This window comes from Ahaetulla prasina, chromosome 3 (assembly GCF_028640845.1).
Source record: "Ahaetulla prasina isolate Xishuangbanna chromosome 3, ASM2864084v1, whole genome shotgun sequence".
NCBI lineage: Eukaryota > Metazoa > Chordata > Lepidosauria > Squamata > Colubridae > Ahaetulla > Ahaetulla prasina.
This window is the reverse complement of record NC_080541.1, coordinates 186,948,651-186,963,858: the sequence shown is the minus strand read 5'-3', so window position 1 is coordinate 186,963,858 and position 15,208 is coordinate 186,948,651. Positions and strand designations below refer to the sequence as shown.

Here is a 15,208-nt window from a genome sequence, read left to right as displayed (position 1 = left end):
CTGTGGCCTTCCGGGTGCGCTTCAAGGTTTTGGTGACCACCTTTAAATCGCTCCATGGCATAGGGCCGGGTTATTTAGGGGACCGCCTACTGCTACCGAATACCTCTCACCGACCGTGCGCTCTCATAGAGAGGGACTCCTCAGGGTGCCGCCAGCGAGGCAATGTCGTCTGGCGACGCCCAGGAAGGGCCTTCTGTGGGGCTCCCACCCTCTGGAACGAACTACCCCCCGGACTTCGTCAGCTTTCCGACCTTCGGACCTTCCGCCGCGGGCTTAAAACATACTTATTTAATTGCGCAGGACTGAGTTAGATTTTAAATTTATGGGTTTTAAATTGGGTTTTATGTCTATATTTTTTTAATTATCGGGCTTTTAGAATAAGTTTTTTAATTGCTTTTATATTGTATTTATGTGTTTTTAAGTGCCTTTTAAGGACTCCCTGAGTCCTTCGGGAGATAGGGCGGTATATAAATATGATCAAATAAATAAATAATAAATAAATAAATAACTATACGATATATAAGCATATATATAAACATAAGTATGTAATAACTATATGAAATTGGATACAATCAAAGGGAACATTAGGACAGGAACGGTAGGCACGTTGGTGCTCTTATGCACGCCCCTTACAGACCTCTTAGGAATGGGGTGGGGTCAATAGTAGATAGTTTTTGGTTGAAGCTTTGGGGATTTTGGGAAGAGACCACAGAGTCTGGTAGTGCATTCCAGGCATTAACAACTCTGCTTCTGAAGTCATATTTTCTGCAATCAAGATTGGAGCGGTTCACATTAAGCTTAAATCTATTGTGTGCTTGTGTATTGTTGTGATTGAAGCTGAAGTAGTCTTCAACAGGAAGGCCATTGTAACAGATGATTCTATGAGTTAAACTCAGGTCATGTCGAAGGCGGCAGAGTTCTAAATTTTCTAAACCCAAGATTTCAAGTCTGGTGACATAAGGTATTTTGTTGTAATCAGAGAAGTGGAGAACTCTTCTTGTAAAATATTTCTGGACATGCTCAATTGTATTAATGTCCGAAATGAGGTATGGGTTTCAGACAGGTGAGCTGTATTCAAGAATTGGTCTAGCAAATGTTTTATATGGTCTGGTTAATAGTGTAGTGTTTCTGGAGAAGAAGCTATGCAAGATTAAGTTTACAACTCTTAATGTCTTTTTTGTGATGTAGTTGCAGTGGGCTTTGGCACTTAGATCATTTGATATGAAAACTCCAAGGTCTTTAACAGGGTGGGGGTCATCTATAAGGTAATGTCCATCGAGCTTGTATTTAGTGTTCAGATTTTTTTTTCCAATGTGTAAAACAGAACATTTGTTGGTTGAGATTTGGAGTTGCCAAGTTTTTGACCATTCTGACACAAAGTCAAGGTCTTTTTGAAGGGTAGCTGTATTGTTGGTAGTCTTAAATAGTTTAATATCGTCAGCGAAGAGAATGCTTATAATATGGTCACAGAGATCATTGTGATCACTAAGTAACTGAGTGTCATGGCCACATTGGAGCCCAGTTTGGAGGAGAAGGAGGAGGAGGAGGAGGAGGAGGAGGAAGAGAAGGAGGAGGAGGAGAAGGAGGAGGAAGAGGAAGAGTTGGAACCGGAACCGTCCAACAGGGATAGCACATCTCCCTTGGAATGTCTGAGAAGCCAGGGGCTGAGGATACTGCTGTCCCAGGCTCCTCAGGCATTGGAGGAGGTGGTCGACCAGATGGAGAGCTGCCTACCCTCATAGACAGAGGAGGATTGCTGACAGACAGTGGTGCTAATGGTCAGCACTGTATTATCTATCCCTCGTTTATATGTAAATAAAAGACTATGCTTACCTTATGTTTTTCCATAAGTGCTACCATTTCAGTAATCTTGTGCTGACATCGAATATCTATTTCTTTCTTCATTGCCACTGCTTCATTAGTTAAAGAATTCATTGTTTCTATCTAGTAACAAGACAATAAATATGACTGAAAGTGATTAAATGAGAGAAAATGATTAAACGAACTTAATTATGTTAACATACATTGAATTAGCTATATTTTTAATATAATAATTTTCTGGATTTTCAGACAATACCAATCAATATAAGGCAACATTAACTTCAAACAGGCAATCTATCTTGATTACATTTGATATAGAACCAAGACAGACATCCAGCTGATCTCCAAAGTCAGACTACTGTATATCTTTAGGAGAGAAATATCACTAAAATATTATTTATTAAATTTTTGTGCTGCCCATTTTCCCTATAAGATACTCTGGTCAGAATTATTATTCCAATTATTCCAACCATTATGCCATTCCCATTATGCCATTCCCATACATACATTTTTACTCATTCAAAAACGGTTCTACAAGAATCTAGGAACCAACCCATTAAGGGCTTTAGAGGTCAAAACCAATACTGAATGATACTTGGAAATATGAGTCTAATGTGATAGTGTTTACTTCTCAGTCCAAGAGCTGCTGTATCCTGTAACAATTGTAGCTTGTATGCAAAGTGCACTGCAAAGATGATGAGGATATGAGTTACTATTACAAACCCCTGCTCCAGGTACAGTTGTAATGGATACACCAAGAAAAACTGGACAAAGGTCCTCCTGATCACAGCCTCCACCTGCCTAGCCACCAAAAGTTATGAGTCTAGGAAGGCATGCCACAAAGCTGTTTCTTCAGGAGTGGCTCCCAATTCAGACTTAAAAATGGAACCAAGAACTAGGTGACTTGCAAACAAACAGCAATTTTGTGTTGTTTGAGTTCAACCTCAGCTTGTTTCTCTCCAGATGTTCAGTGCCATCAGGATACAGCTAATCAGTATCTTGACAGCTTTTCAGTTCAATTTACAGAATTACTACTGAGTATCATCAATGTACTAGTGATGTGTCAACCCCAAACCGAGATGTCCTTATCCCGCAATCTCATATTGATGGTAAACAACAGAGTTGAAAAAATAGATAACTGGGAGAGCCCATAAGGCAGTGGTCCTGTCGCCTCCGCTTATTACTTTAAATGTTTATTTACTTAGTAGAGTGTTTAACTGTTTTATCTCTTTGTTAAATGTTTTAATGTTACTTGTTGTTATGTGTGATTGATGAGGTGATGGCCCCTTTAACACTCCGGCTGACATTTGAGAGGAGGAGGGATGAAGGATTCAAACAGACAGACACACGCAGGTTTAATAAGCACTGCATGCCAGACATTCCAACCAGAAGATTGACAGAGGAATATCATCGAAAGTAAAGTACCATGTGGCCAAAGAGGAGAAGGGCAATGGACTAAAACTGTTTGACCTTTGGAGGGAGGAGGGCTGAATAAAGGGAAATGTATCTGTAAGCCATATCTATTTCCAGTTTAAGCTTTGCTTCTATTGCAATCTGACATGCTTAGTAAAAGTTACTGATCTCTATAATCAAATGGAATCAGGGTCATTCTTTCTTAAGCATTGATCAGAGGCAATCTGACATTAAGCTTAAACTCACTATGTCAGACAACCAGGAACACACCTAGGGGGCTGATAACAAGTATGTACTGGGAAAGAAGCCAACCTTTGAATGCGAGCTGGAGCAGGAAGAACAGACGGTTGCAGCATCATTCTCTTCAAAACTTGATGAAAGTTGTTCAGAATGGCTGGGGAAACTGCAATTAGAGGAGAAACGAGACAGAGCCAAATGGTTGGTCAGTGTTGGCAGACTTCCAGAGCCAGGAGAGCTTCCAGCTGGAGTTACAAGACGAAAGAAAAAAGAAAGGCTATCTAATTGGCAGCAGGAACAAAAAATCAGAGACGAGCTGCAAATTGCCGAAGCGGTAAGATTGTACCAGGATGTAATTGAGAGACAAGAGGCTTGTGACAGGTATGAACTCCTCACTTCGAACCCCTGGGAGGAGGGGGAAGAAGACGAAGGAACCACATTGGGAGCCACCAGAGGGGCGGCCTACAGCGGCGAGACTATGGAGGAAAGAGAGCTAGAAACACGTTATCCTGGGCCCGCAGATTCCAATGGAGGACAGGGGCCCCCTGCTGGTCAGATGCTGCAACGCAGGAAGAAAAACCAAAAATCCCACCCATCCCCGGGAAGCTTGAAGGTGACCCCAAAGAACTGGGTTTATTCCTGGCGTTGGTGAGCAATCACATGGACGACTGGGGCGGTGATTATTGGTCCGAGGCAGCTCGAGTGAGAAGCGTGACTCAGGTCTTGGGTGGAAGGGCCGCCGCCTGGTTTGCATAATGAGAACTCCCCCCTCCTGAGAAACTACAACCCTTTCACGGCCACCTTAAGAATGAGATTTGAGGACTCTTTGCCGGAGCAGAAGGCCAAGATTCAGATGAGATCCATCTGATCGATTATACCCAAGAGATCCGTAATTTGGTGCCCCTCATGAGGGGGTGGTTGGAAGTGGCTCTTTTGGACATATATAAAGATGGCCTGAATGGGGATCTATACGCGCTGTGCCGGGCGTGAGCTTCCCCTGTGACCCTGTATGGCTGGTTCACCCTGGCAGCAGAGATGGAGATTGAGTTGGCCAAGGATCGAAACCGGAGTGAGCGCATCTGGAAGCAGACACCAACCCAACTCCAAAAGGGCCCCTCAAGGGGTCCTGCCGCAGCAGAAGACGGGAGGCAGAGATCTACTGCATGCTTCAGATGTGGAAAGGAAGGCCACAGAGCTGCTGACCGTCGGGCCAAGTTGGCCCCAAAGATGACCCCTGGTGGCGAAAAGGAAGTGGTAAAGCTGGCGCCAAAGACGCAAAAAAGGGAGTGGATGTCATCAAGAGTGCTCCTCCCACCCAAGAAGAGTGGAGACCCCAACCACTTCCGATGACAGCGAGTCTACTTCCAAATCCAATGAAGATCTTTTGGTGAGTTGGAAAGGGGGGCCCCTAACGATCCCAATTAAATTGCATGTCCTGTCCTCGGGAGCACAGGGGGAAATGTTAGCCCTCTTGAACTCAGGATGTACCAGGTGTGTCATTAGCCCCAAGGTGGTGGAGAAGATGGAACTAAAATTAAAAACCTTGAGTAGGCCCATCGCCTTTTGCCAGTTAGACGGGTCGGTGATGGGGGGAGGCCCCACTCATGTTATAATGGAACCAATAGAAATGATCATAGGAAACCATAGAGAGACTCTGAACTTTATGGTGACACCGGGGATGGACCAACCAGTTTTGCTGGGACTGTCTTGGCTCCGGAAGTGGAACCTGTGAATAAACTGGAAGACAGGGGTTCTGCGTTTCCACGCCAAGTCACAGAAGGCGGGGAAAAGAGTTGCCAAAGTAGAAAACCTTGCATCTGCCGAATTGCTGGGGTCCGTGACGGAGCGACTAGAGGGGGAGGAAAAGATTCCAAAAGAGTACTGGGACCTGCGGGCGGGGGAGGGTTAGCGAGAAAACCTCTGACGTGCTACCCCCCCATAGGCCTACGGACTGTGCCATTGAAATCCTTCCGGGGGTAAAACTCCCAAAACCAAAAGCTTACCCCATGACACAAAAAGAATTGGGAGAGCTATGGAACTTTATAGACAAAAATTTTGAGTGAGGATTCATTCAACCGGCCAGGCCTCAGGTAGCGGCTCTAGTAATGTTCCGGGAAAAGAAAGATGGCACCTACTGCCTCATAGTGGACTATAGGAATTTAAACTGTCAATCTTTTGGGCACTAGGGACCAGTTCCGTGGAGAAAGATTTTTCAGTGGACTGGAAGGGATGTGGTTTTGTATGATGCCTGCATCCTGCGGATGAGGCTTCATTTGTTTGCGAGGCCCAGTTTCTGGCAAGCCGCAGACTGGTGACTGACTGATGACTGACCTCTTTCTAATGCAGAAGCTGAACCACTTAAAATATGCCTCCCCCAATTTTCAGAGGTATATCAGTAGGATACATGGCCAAGGGAATCAAATGCCATCATCAGATTAAATATGACCTATAAATAGTGCACTCCTCCTAGCCAGGCCCAATAAATGTCATTTATCAAAGCAACCAATACTGCCTCAATCCCATTTTGGCGCCTGAATCCTAAAAATCCAGGTAATTCATTTCCTCTGAGGCACACTGCAGCTGAAGCAGACCACGGTCTCAACAACTAGCCCTAAAGAGGAAAGGCCAGGTACAAAGCAAAATTATCCAATGTAATTTAGTGCAAGAAAGGCCTCCATTCCAGAGATAATAATGATAGCCACTGTTCCATTTTATTAACTTTTTCACTGGTACTGCACTAACTTTTTTCCTGATTTTCAGTCTGTATCTTTGGTAAACAGAATGTCAAAATAACAGGATTATTTGTTGTTCTCAGTAAGAGTTTTTTGTTCTTATTATTTTTTAAATGAGGTTATCCAAAAGCCTTTTACTCTGTTGAACATCATCCTTTGGGAAGAAAGAGCCACTCAACAATGCAACACAGAAATTAGAAAATACACCACTGTATACCTTAAAAGGAAGATAGGCAACCTGAATTTAAAATACTTGAATGTACAACCAGTTTGATGTAGTTACGGTACTGAATTAGGAATATACAGATTCAGATTTAAATCTACTTTTAACCACAGAAAATCACTTGCTGATTTTGGGCCAATCACTTACTTTCAACCCAATCTATCTCACTAGGTAGGTGATGTAGAGAAAATTAGAAAGAAGTGTACTCTGTCTTCTGAAAGAAAAGATTATATATATATATAATCTGATGCATCTGGTGCATGTGTAAGGTTAATTTTGTTTCTTGCAGTTGTAGTCTGTTTGTAATATTACTCCCCTTTCATTGTTTGTATTAACTCATTATTTAATATAATATTATCTTATTTTGCCTTACACTAGACCTTACTATATTTTATAAGCAATATAAACTGAAATTTATATTGATATTGTCAGAAAAAGTTACCTTTTTTTTCCAAGGAGAAGCCTAAAAGAGATTTATTTTGTCCCCTATCAAACTGTAGGTGTGAGAAGAATGCATTTATTCTTGCCCTCATTATTACAACTTTGAGGTTATCCAGTGTTTCAATTAAAGTTTAAAACTACAATGTCCTAGTTATGGTCATGAGTCTATAGGGATGGAAGAGAGACAAAGATCTAAACTAAAGTTGTTGTGGGATTAAAATGGCATTCATTGTTTCGTCCTCTGGGATGAGTGTCTATATATCATTTTGCATGCATTTCAGCTCCTCCCTTTTCCCAAACTTTTAGGATTTTGCTTCTAAAATTAGTTCTAAATATGAGATATAATACTTCTTCTCTCAACACTTGTCAATCTTTTACATCTTGTTTCCTGAGAACATTCTGAAGACAAATCAAAATTAACAAAGTCAACCTATAAATAACTCATAAACACAAACCATACAATAAAATACTGTATACAATTATGCCAAAGTAAATTGTGCGGTTCTATAAAATACCAAAAACATCAATTCTCACCTCCTTGAGAAGTCTTTTTTCATTTGTCTTAGACATCTCAATTTCATTTTTATAGTTGTCACTTGTTTCTTTGTATAATCTATTTGTGTTTTCCAACTCTAATTCCAAATTATTCACCTTTGAACAACATAAATGAAAACAAGTTTATTCCTATTCATAATAACCAAGGTATATGTCCAAACAACATCATTTACTTCCTATCAACTTTTCATACATTTCTATATGAATTCTGCTTCTGCATTTTCCTTGCAGTGAACCTTATTTCTAATTGTTTAAGTTTTCTAGATTTTTGCAACCCAAATATGGTAATCTTAACTATTTCCAAATGGGATCCCAAAATAGTTGAGGAATTGAAATTAATTTTGTAATATTAATGTGACTTTCAAGTAACAACACCTTTTTAGAATCTCTCATGGAAATCTAAAAAAAGAGGAGCTGTTTTAAGTAATAGCAGAGAAGCATTATCTTTGAGTAACATTCAAATACTTCTGAATCAATTTTGAAAAATATATGCCCAAATAGGTGTCATGGTTCTGACAGATGCCCTATAGGCATGACAATAGATAATATTTGACAATAGGTAATATTTGACACTCATTAAACCAAAACTAATGTCAGCAGAATTGTATTCATTTGGACAACTGAAGTCAAATAATTATTTTCAGATGACTTATTTCAGCTTTTATTCCTTTAGTCTATTACTATATTGTTCAGAAGGCCATAGTAGTAAAAAAAGTTTCATAAATGCTTTTTTTAAATGCCACTATTTATCATACCTTACAGATCTAATTCCTCAAATTTGTATTACTTCTTACAACAATTTTGTAAATGTTGTACCTTGATGAACGTATCTTTTCTTTTATGTACACTGAGAGCATATGCACCAAGACAAATTCCTTGTGTGTCCAATCACACTTGGCCAATAAAAATTCTATTCTATTCTAATGCAAAAAATAAACATGCCTACCTTTTCTTCAGTAATACTCAGTTGCTTGCTTTCTGATCCAAGTTTCTTTTTCAAGCTTTTATTCTAGTAACAATTATTAATGAAGACTTTATTTGTGTATTTAATTATATACAAACATTTATGCAATTATAGCTATAATTCCTTAACTCAAATATGTATTTTCAAGTCTGCCCAACATTATGCAAGCCCATGAAAAGGTGTAGCTTCTTTAAGAAGCAATCAGCAATCACAAGGAGGTACTCATGCTGCACCCTTGTTATCTTCAGATCCTATTATTCAATTATGTCTGTATAAATCTTTTGCTTGGTATTATGGAATCTAGATTAAATCTAGATCAAATGTATTGTCATTGTATTGTGGTAACATAATCATTATATACTATGGCCTGAAATATCATTTTCCCGACAAGTGGAATAGTTGAAAGTGTAAAGAGAAAAAAAGCATTATTGCACGCAAATATGGCTTAGGACCTGGGTACTTACGGGACTGCCTGCTGTTACCACATGCCTCCCACCGACCCGTACGCTCCCATAGAGAGGGACTTCTCAGGGTGCCGTCCGCCAAACAATGTCGGCTGGCGGCCCCCAGGGGAAGGGCCTTCTCTGTGGGGGCTCCCACACTCTGGAACAAGCTTCCCCCGGGTTTACGTCAAATACCTGACCTTCGGACATTCCGTCGCGAACTGAAGACACATCTTTTTATTCGCGCGGGGCTGGCTTAAATTGGATTTTTAAAAGTGAAATTTTATCAATTTTAAATGGGGTTTTAATTGACGGTAATTTTTAACTTCAGGCTAATTTTAAATAAGTTTTTTAAATGGTATTTTAACTTGTATATTTGTATTGTTGGTTTTATCTTGCCTGTACACCGCCCTGAGTCCTTCGGGAGAAGGGCGGTATAAAAATCAAATAAAATAAATAAAATAAATAAATAAAAATATAGCACACACATTTTACAGATATTTAATACAAATATCACTCAACTTTATTCTCACTTCTATTTTTTTTTCTAAAGGGGGAAGGGGCCTTTTTAGTGACCAGTTCCATATAAAGCCAGAATTCAAAGTGAACTTTAAGCTACCTATGTGAACTGAGGTAATATTTTGAATTACCATATTCCACTGACAATTTAATAGACAAATTTAAATGAAAATTTTAATAGATACGTATGTGCTATGTTTTATGCATGAAATATATCAGTACTTACTTCTTGTTGTAGTACTTCAATATTCTTGATTTTCATTTCAATCTGCTTTTTTAAACTATTAACCTAAATAGCACAATAACACATATTTCAAACAGTAATAATATATCACATAATTATTCTAGATGTAATCCTATTATTGGATAGCTGATTTGAAATATTTCTTGATTATGGCTTATTCAAAACTTGCTATGACTGCAGTTTTGAAAACTGTTTTATCTTCAGTATAAAAACCAAGCCATTTGTTGAGATTGTGCAATGCACAAATACTTATCCGAAATAAAGGAGGATATATGATTTATATTTGCATACTCATTTATTACTTTTGGTTACAAGTAATAAATGCATAGAAAAACAAAAGTTGCAATAAGCATTTTCAGTTATTAGAATTAATAATACATTTCTATTTGATCGAAAGATTGTTTCTGAATCCTGAAGCACTTCAAAAAATGGATAAATATAAAAGTTCCTATAAATCCTGATAGGTAGATGTTTTACATTTTCATACCTTGCTTTCTAATGCTTTCAGTTGTTTTTCCTTTTTTGAAATTTCATTTTCAATATTTCTAACCTAGAAATATGTTATAAATAATGACAGATGTATTATAAAATTCATTACTAATTTCATTAAATTCTATTTTAAATTATGGAAAAAATTAACATAGGGAGGTATTTCTTTTATCATTTTCTGATGGCGTTTGAGGGACTAATGCATTAATTGTTTCATAAACATTTGCTGCCCATTTGATTCATGAAACTTTAAGTAATAATAATTTTGGTAGTCTCTAAACTATGCTGCATTTTTAAAACAAAGTGTGATCAAAGCTCCACATTTGTAATAAACCCTTCTGAATTAAACAAATATAAATATCTATATGACAAGTTCAAAATACGTTAATTTCCATGTTTTTATCATAACTTGCATATATTAACATTTCTATGTTAATCACTGTGAATTCATACATTTTCTTCATTTTCATCAGCTTTGTTTTTTGCTTCTTCATCCTTCTGTTTTAGCTTCTCCATTACTTCCTTTAATTCATTGCTATATAACAAAAATTAATGAATGCAATTACTTCCATGCACCTATAAAGTATTTATAATAAAGACATTGCTAAATTCATGTAGAAATTCAAATCTTCATACATATCCAATAATATTAGATTATGCTCTATTGTGTAATCATGCTTGCAATTATCTGTATAGAATAACTACCTTTTGTAATCTGCCCCCTTATCTATTGCATGTTTGAAGTGAACAACTATTTTTGTCTATTAGAGATGCCAGTGAACTGTTTAGGATATATGCCAAAAAGATGCACTGCTATATCCAAATTGTGAAGATCTATCCTAATGAAAATTAAGGTTATAAGGAGCAAACATCCACATATTTACTTCCAAATAAGCTGTAACAGAAAAAACATTTTGATTTAAGTGGTTAATCAAATAAAATACAATCATTAGGAAAGAAATATTTGGTTCAATACTCCAAATAAAGTCCTGGAACAGCTTTTGGCAAGAGAATGATAAAACATCCAATGTTTTTTTTTGTCTGATAACTGGTGATACAATGTTAGTAAAACTAGAGCTAGAAAGGACCATATTACATAAAGAAAAACTTCATGTAATAGCTTGAAATTTAAATTTTAATGAACATACCACAATAAATTTACCTTACCTTACTTATCTTACCTTAATAGGAGGTTAGCTTGTTTTAAAATGTCTATCTGATTTTTTGTTTCTTCATCTGTATTTTTAACATTCTAAACAAAAAGACAAGCAACTGAATGTAGAAAATGCAAAACTGATATAAATTAAGTACATATACTATAAATATTGCATAGTTACTTATAGAACTTTCATGATCCAGTTTCATGTAGTGATTAAAGCATCAGACTAGAACCTGGGAGACCATGAGTTTTACTCCTGCCTTGGGCACAAAACTAAATGGGTGACCTTGAGCCAATTACTTTCTCTCAGCCCTAGGAAGGAAGCAATGAAAACCACTTGCAAGAAAACTGTACGGACTTGTCCAGGAAGTCTCCAAGAACTGAGTGAATAGAAAAAGAAATAGAAAGTTCACTTTTAGCTTTTTCTTTAAAAAAAAGTCATTTAAGTTCTATTCTTATGCATATTTAGAGAATAGTGAAGGAATAGTAAGATGCACTGGAAGCAAACAATTATAATTTAGTTTTGAAAGTAAAACAGTTTATTGGCACAAAAACAATCTTTATGTAGACAGTTTAGTAAAAAAAATGTAGTCAGGAACTTGCCTTAATAGTATCTTTACATTTCTGAAGTTCATCATCCACCATCTTTTTCTCTGTTATAATTTGTTCTTTCTCAAATAAAATTTTGTTCCACCCCATATTTAACTCTTTATTCTTTAGACTGTAAAAATAATACTAGAAACAATTATTTATATTCTCCTATATATTTTTAAAACTACTCTATAACATTAGAGTAGACCTAACAGTAATATAAGACCAGCTAAGGAATTTTTATCCCATTAGCAATGTAATGTCACTTAGCATAAAACCTACTACAAATACTTTTTTATAAATTGACAAGTTTCATACTAAGACCACATCTATATATACTATACTATGTATATAGATGTGTACTATATGTACACATCTATACGTATATGTACTGAAATAAATTATTCATCAAATAATGCCATTTTAAAATTGTATGAGTGATAATAGTAGTAAATTTTATTATGGTCACTGACCAATTTAGAAACAAAAAGCATACACATTATGAGATTGCAAATAAAAACACTGTAAAACTGATATTTTCAATGTATGGCATGCTTTATAAAACAAAAAAACAAAAACAACCAACAGATACGTTCAGTGAAATAAAATCATAAATCAAACAGTAGCAACTCTAAGTAGAATGGATCTGAGTGATCTCAAAATATATCTAAAGAAGAAACTAAGCTGTAACCAAGCACATTTATAAGGACAATGTAAAAAAAAGTGAATTAATATTTCAGAAAGTCCTCCTTATATATTAAAAGTAAACCAATTATAAAAGCCTTTCATAACTAATAGCATGCTAACCATATATTAATATAAGTACATACATTTCTTTTTCAAGCTCTGTTTTCAGTGTTGCAAGTTGTTGAAAGTAATTTTGTTTATTTTCAAATTCATCGGACAATTGCATTTCTAAATCATGTCTTTCTTTCTGCAAGTAACAATTAATGCATGAATGTACTTTTACAATATACCATTTACAATAACATCATTAGCATACTAAACAATATAACTTTTTTTTGGCATTTTGTGGTTTTAAAAAAACCCATTGGTTAAAATGTGTTTGCCATTATGACCACGTGGTTTATTTAACAATCATGGGGTTCACTTAGCAACTGCTAACAATCATCACAAAACCTGATGTAAAATCAAGTTTGATCACATGGTCCCTCAACTTACAACCACAATGATTTATAACCAAAAACCTAGTCACAAATGTGGTGGTTATATGTTCTAACTGGTCGTATTACAAACATAAATGAAATAAGTCTTTAAACTGCCACCACTTACAGGCAGTCCTCACTTAGCAATCACAACTCCCTGGCTAGGTGACATAGTTATTAATTGCAATTGCTTAATGACTTCATTCTACTGTGGTTAAATGATTCACTTGCAGTTGTTAAGTGAGATATCATGTTATTGTGATTTGTGATTTTACTTCCGCCTTCTCCATTTATTCTGTTTGTTGGAAGCTGCCTATGAAGTGCACAAATCGGGATCGTGTGACTGGGGATACTGTAATGGTCTTAAATATCTGCCAATATCTGCCAAATATCTGCCAATTGTGAATACTGACCTCGTGATTATGGGAACACTGCAATGGTTATAAGTATGACAACTGGTCATAAAATTACTTTTTTATCACTGTTATAACCTCAAATGGTCACTAGCAGGACAGTCATTAAGCAAAGACTGTCTGAACATAAGTATTTTGTATTTCCTAATAAAAACTTAAATGGTGACCTGTCTGCAATTAATTTAGCTATTAAAGCTCTGGAGATGATATGTGTATCACTAGCTGCTTCCAGATAGATGGTTCCTGTATGAAATCGTGCAGTATTTTCTTTCTTTCTGACATAATAGAATAGAATAGAATAGAATAGAATAGAATAGAATAGAATAGAATAGAATAGAATAGAATAGAATAGAATAACAGAGTTGGAAGGGACTTTAGAGGTCTTCTAGTCCAATCCCTTGCTTAGGTAGGAAGCCCTACATCACTTCAGACAAATGGTTATCTAATATCTTCTTAAAAACTTCCAATGTTGGAGCATTTACAACTTCTGGAGGCAATTTGTTTCACTGATTAATTGTTCTGTCAGGAAATTTCTCCTTAGTTCTAAGTTGCTTCTCTCCTTGATTAGTTTCCACCCATTGCTTCTTGTTCTACCTTCAGCATAGCTAATCATAATATTATTACAAACAGTAAAAACAACTATTGGTCATATATGGGAGAATTGTGCATTAAAAATCCTGCATACTTTGCCACTTCTAAAAATCTGACAAGCTGTTACATAAAAATAGTAAAGAAATACCCACTGAATAGATGCAGATAGTCATAAAGAAAGAAATGCATGCAGCTTCAATTTGATGCTTATCTGCTATTCAAGAGGTTGACGAAGGGTCAAATATATGATTATTTTAAACAGGAAGATATTTTAAGCTATATTTTTGTAATAATTATGCTGTTACCAAAAACTATCAGAACTTGCAATACCTCTCTTGTCTGAAGAGTGTCCTTTAACTCTCTTTCTGTTTCTTGTAATTTCTCAACAGTCTTCCCAAGAATTTGTTTTTCGTGTAAAAATTCTTGGACTTGTACCTATTCAAAAATTAAAGTAAATTAAAAATTGGCACAAAATGAATAAAGTTTCATTTTATTACTGTGACAACCATTCTATTTCTTTATGCTGACATTGTAAATCCTCCCTCCCAAGTCCTGCTTTGCTGCCACATCATTGGGTGTGTGTATTCCTGAGAGAGAAGCGTGAAGAATCTCAAGAGATTATGTGTCAGGTGCAAGGAACCAAGAACAGCACAATAAACTATTCAGCATAATTTCTTTACTGCTGTTTGCTGAGAGCAGGAAATCTTGCCAGATTAAAACACATTCGGCATAACTCTGACATACCCTGTGAAGTTTAGGGAGCATCCCTCCTGGGCTTCTTTCTGCATAACAAGGACTCAAGGCTGATTTGGCTCTTACTTCCTTGGGTAACAGAATAACAGAGTTGAAAGGGACCTTGGAGGTTTCTAGTCCAACCCACTGCTCAAGCAGGAGACCTTATACATTCGAGACAAGTAGCTGTCCAGTCTCTTTACAAAAGCCTCCAGTAGTGGAACACCCACTTCTGAAGGCAAGCTATTCCACTGGTTAATTGTTCTCACTGTTAGGAAATTTCTTAGTTCTAGGTTGCTTCTTTCCTTGATTAGTTTCCATCCATTGTCTTGCCTTCTGGTGCTTTGGAAAATAGGTTGGCCCGCTCTTCTTTGTGGCAGCCTCTCAAATATTGGAACACTATCATATCACCCCAGTCCTTTTCAATAGGATAGGATAGGGTAGGGTAGGGTAGGATAACAGAGTTGGAAGTTCT

The 15,208-nt window shown here is 36.7% G+C and overlaps 1 protein-coding gene across 1 annotated transcript in view; it reads right to left on the bottom strand.

The window, feature by feature from the left end:
- SYCP1 (synaptonemal complex protein 1) overlaps nt 1-15,208 on the bottom strand; it is an 83,842-nt gene that overhangs the window by 22,704 nt on the left and 45,930 nt on the right. Inside the window, exons 17-26 of the mRNA XM_058176686.1 lie at nt 14,332-14,436; nt 12,662-12,765; nt 11,844-11,961; nt 11,263-11,333; nt 10,535-10,616; nt 10,080-10,142; nt 9,575-9,637; nt 8,369-8,431; nt 7,402-7,518; nt 1,834-1,944 (exon numbers count right to left, since the gene is read on the bottom strand). Of these exons, the coding sequence (XP_058032669.1) occupies nt 1,834-1,944; nt 7,402-7,518; nt 8,369-8,431; nt 9,575-9,637; nt 10,080-10,142; nt 10,535-10,616; nt 11,263-11,333; nt 11,844-11,961; nt 12,662-12,765; nt 14,332-14,436 (897 nt within the window). The remainder of the gene's footprint in view (nt 1-1,833; nt 1,945-7,401; nt 7,519-8,368; nt 8,432-9,574; nt 9,638-10,079; nt 10,143-10,534; nt 10,617-11,262; nt 11,334-11,843; nt 11,962-12,661; nt 12,766-14,331; nt 14,437-15,208) is intronic.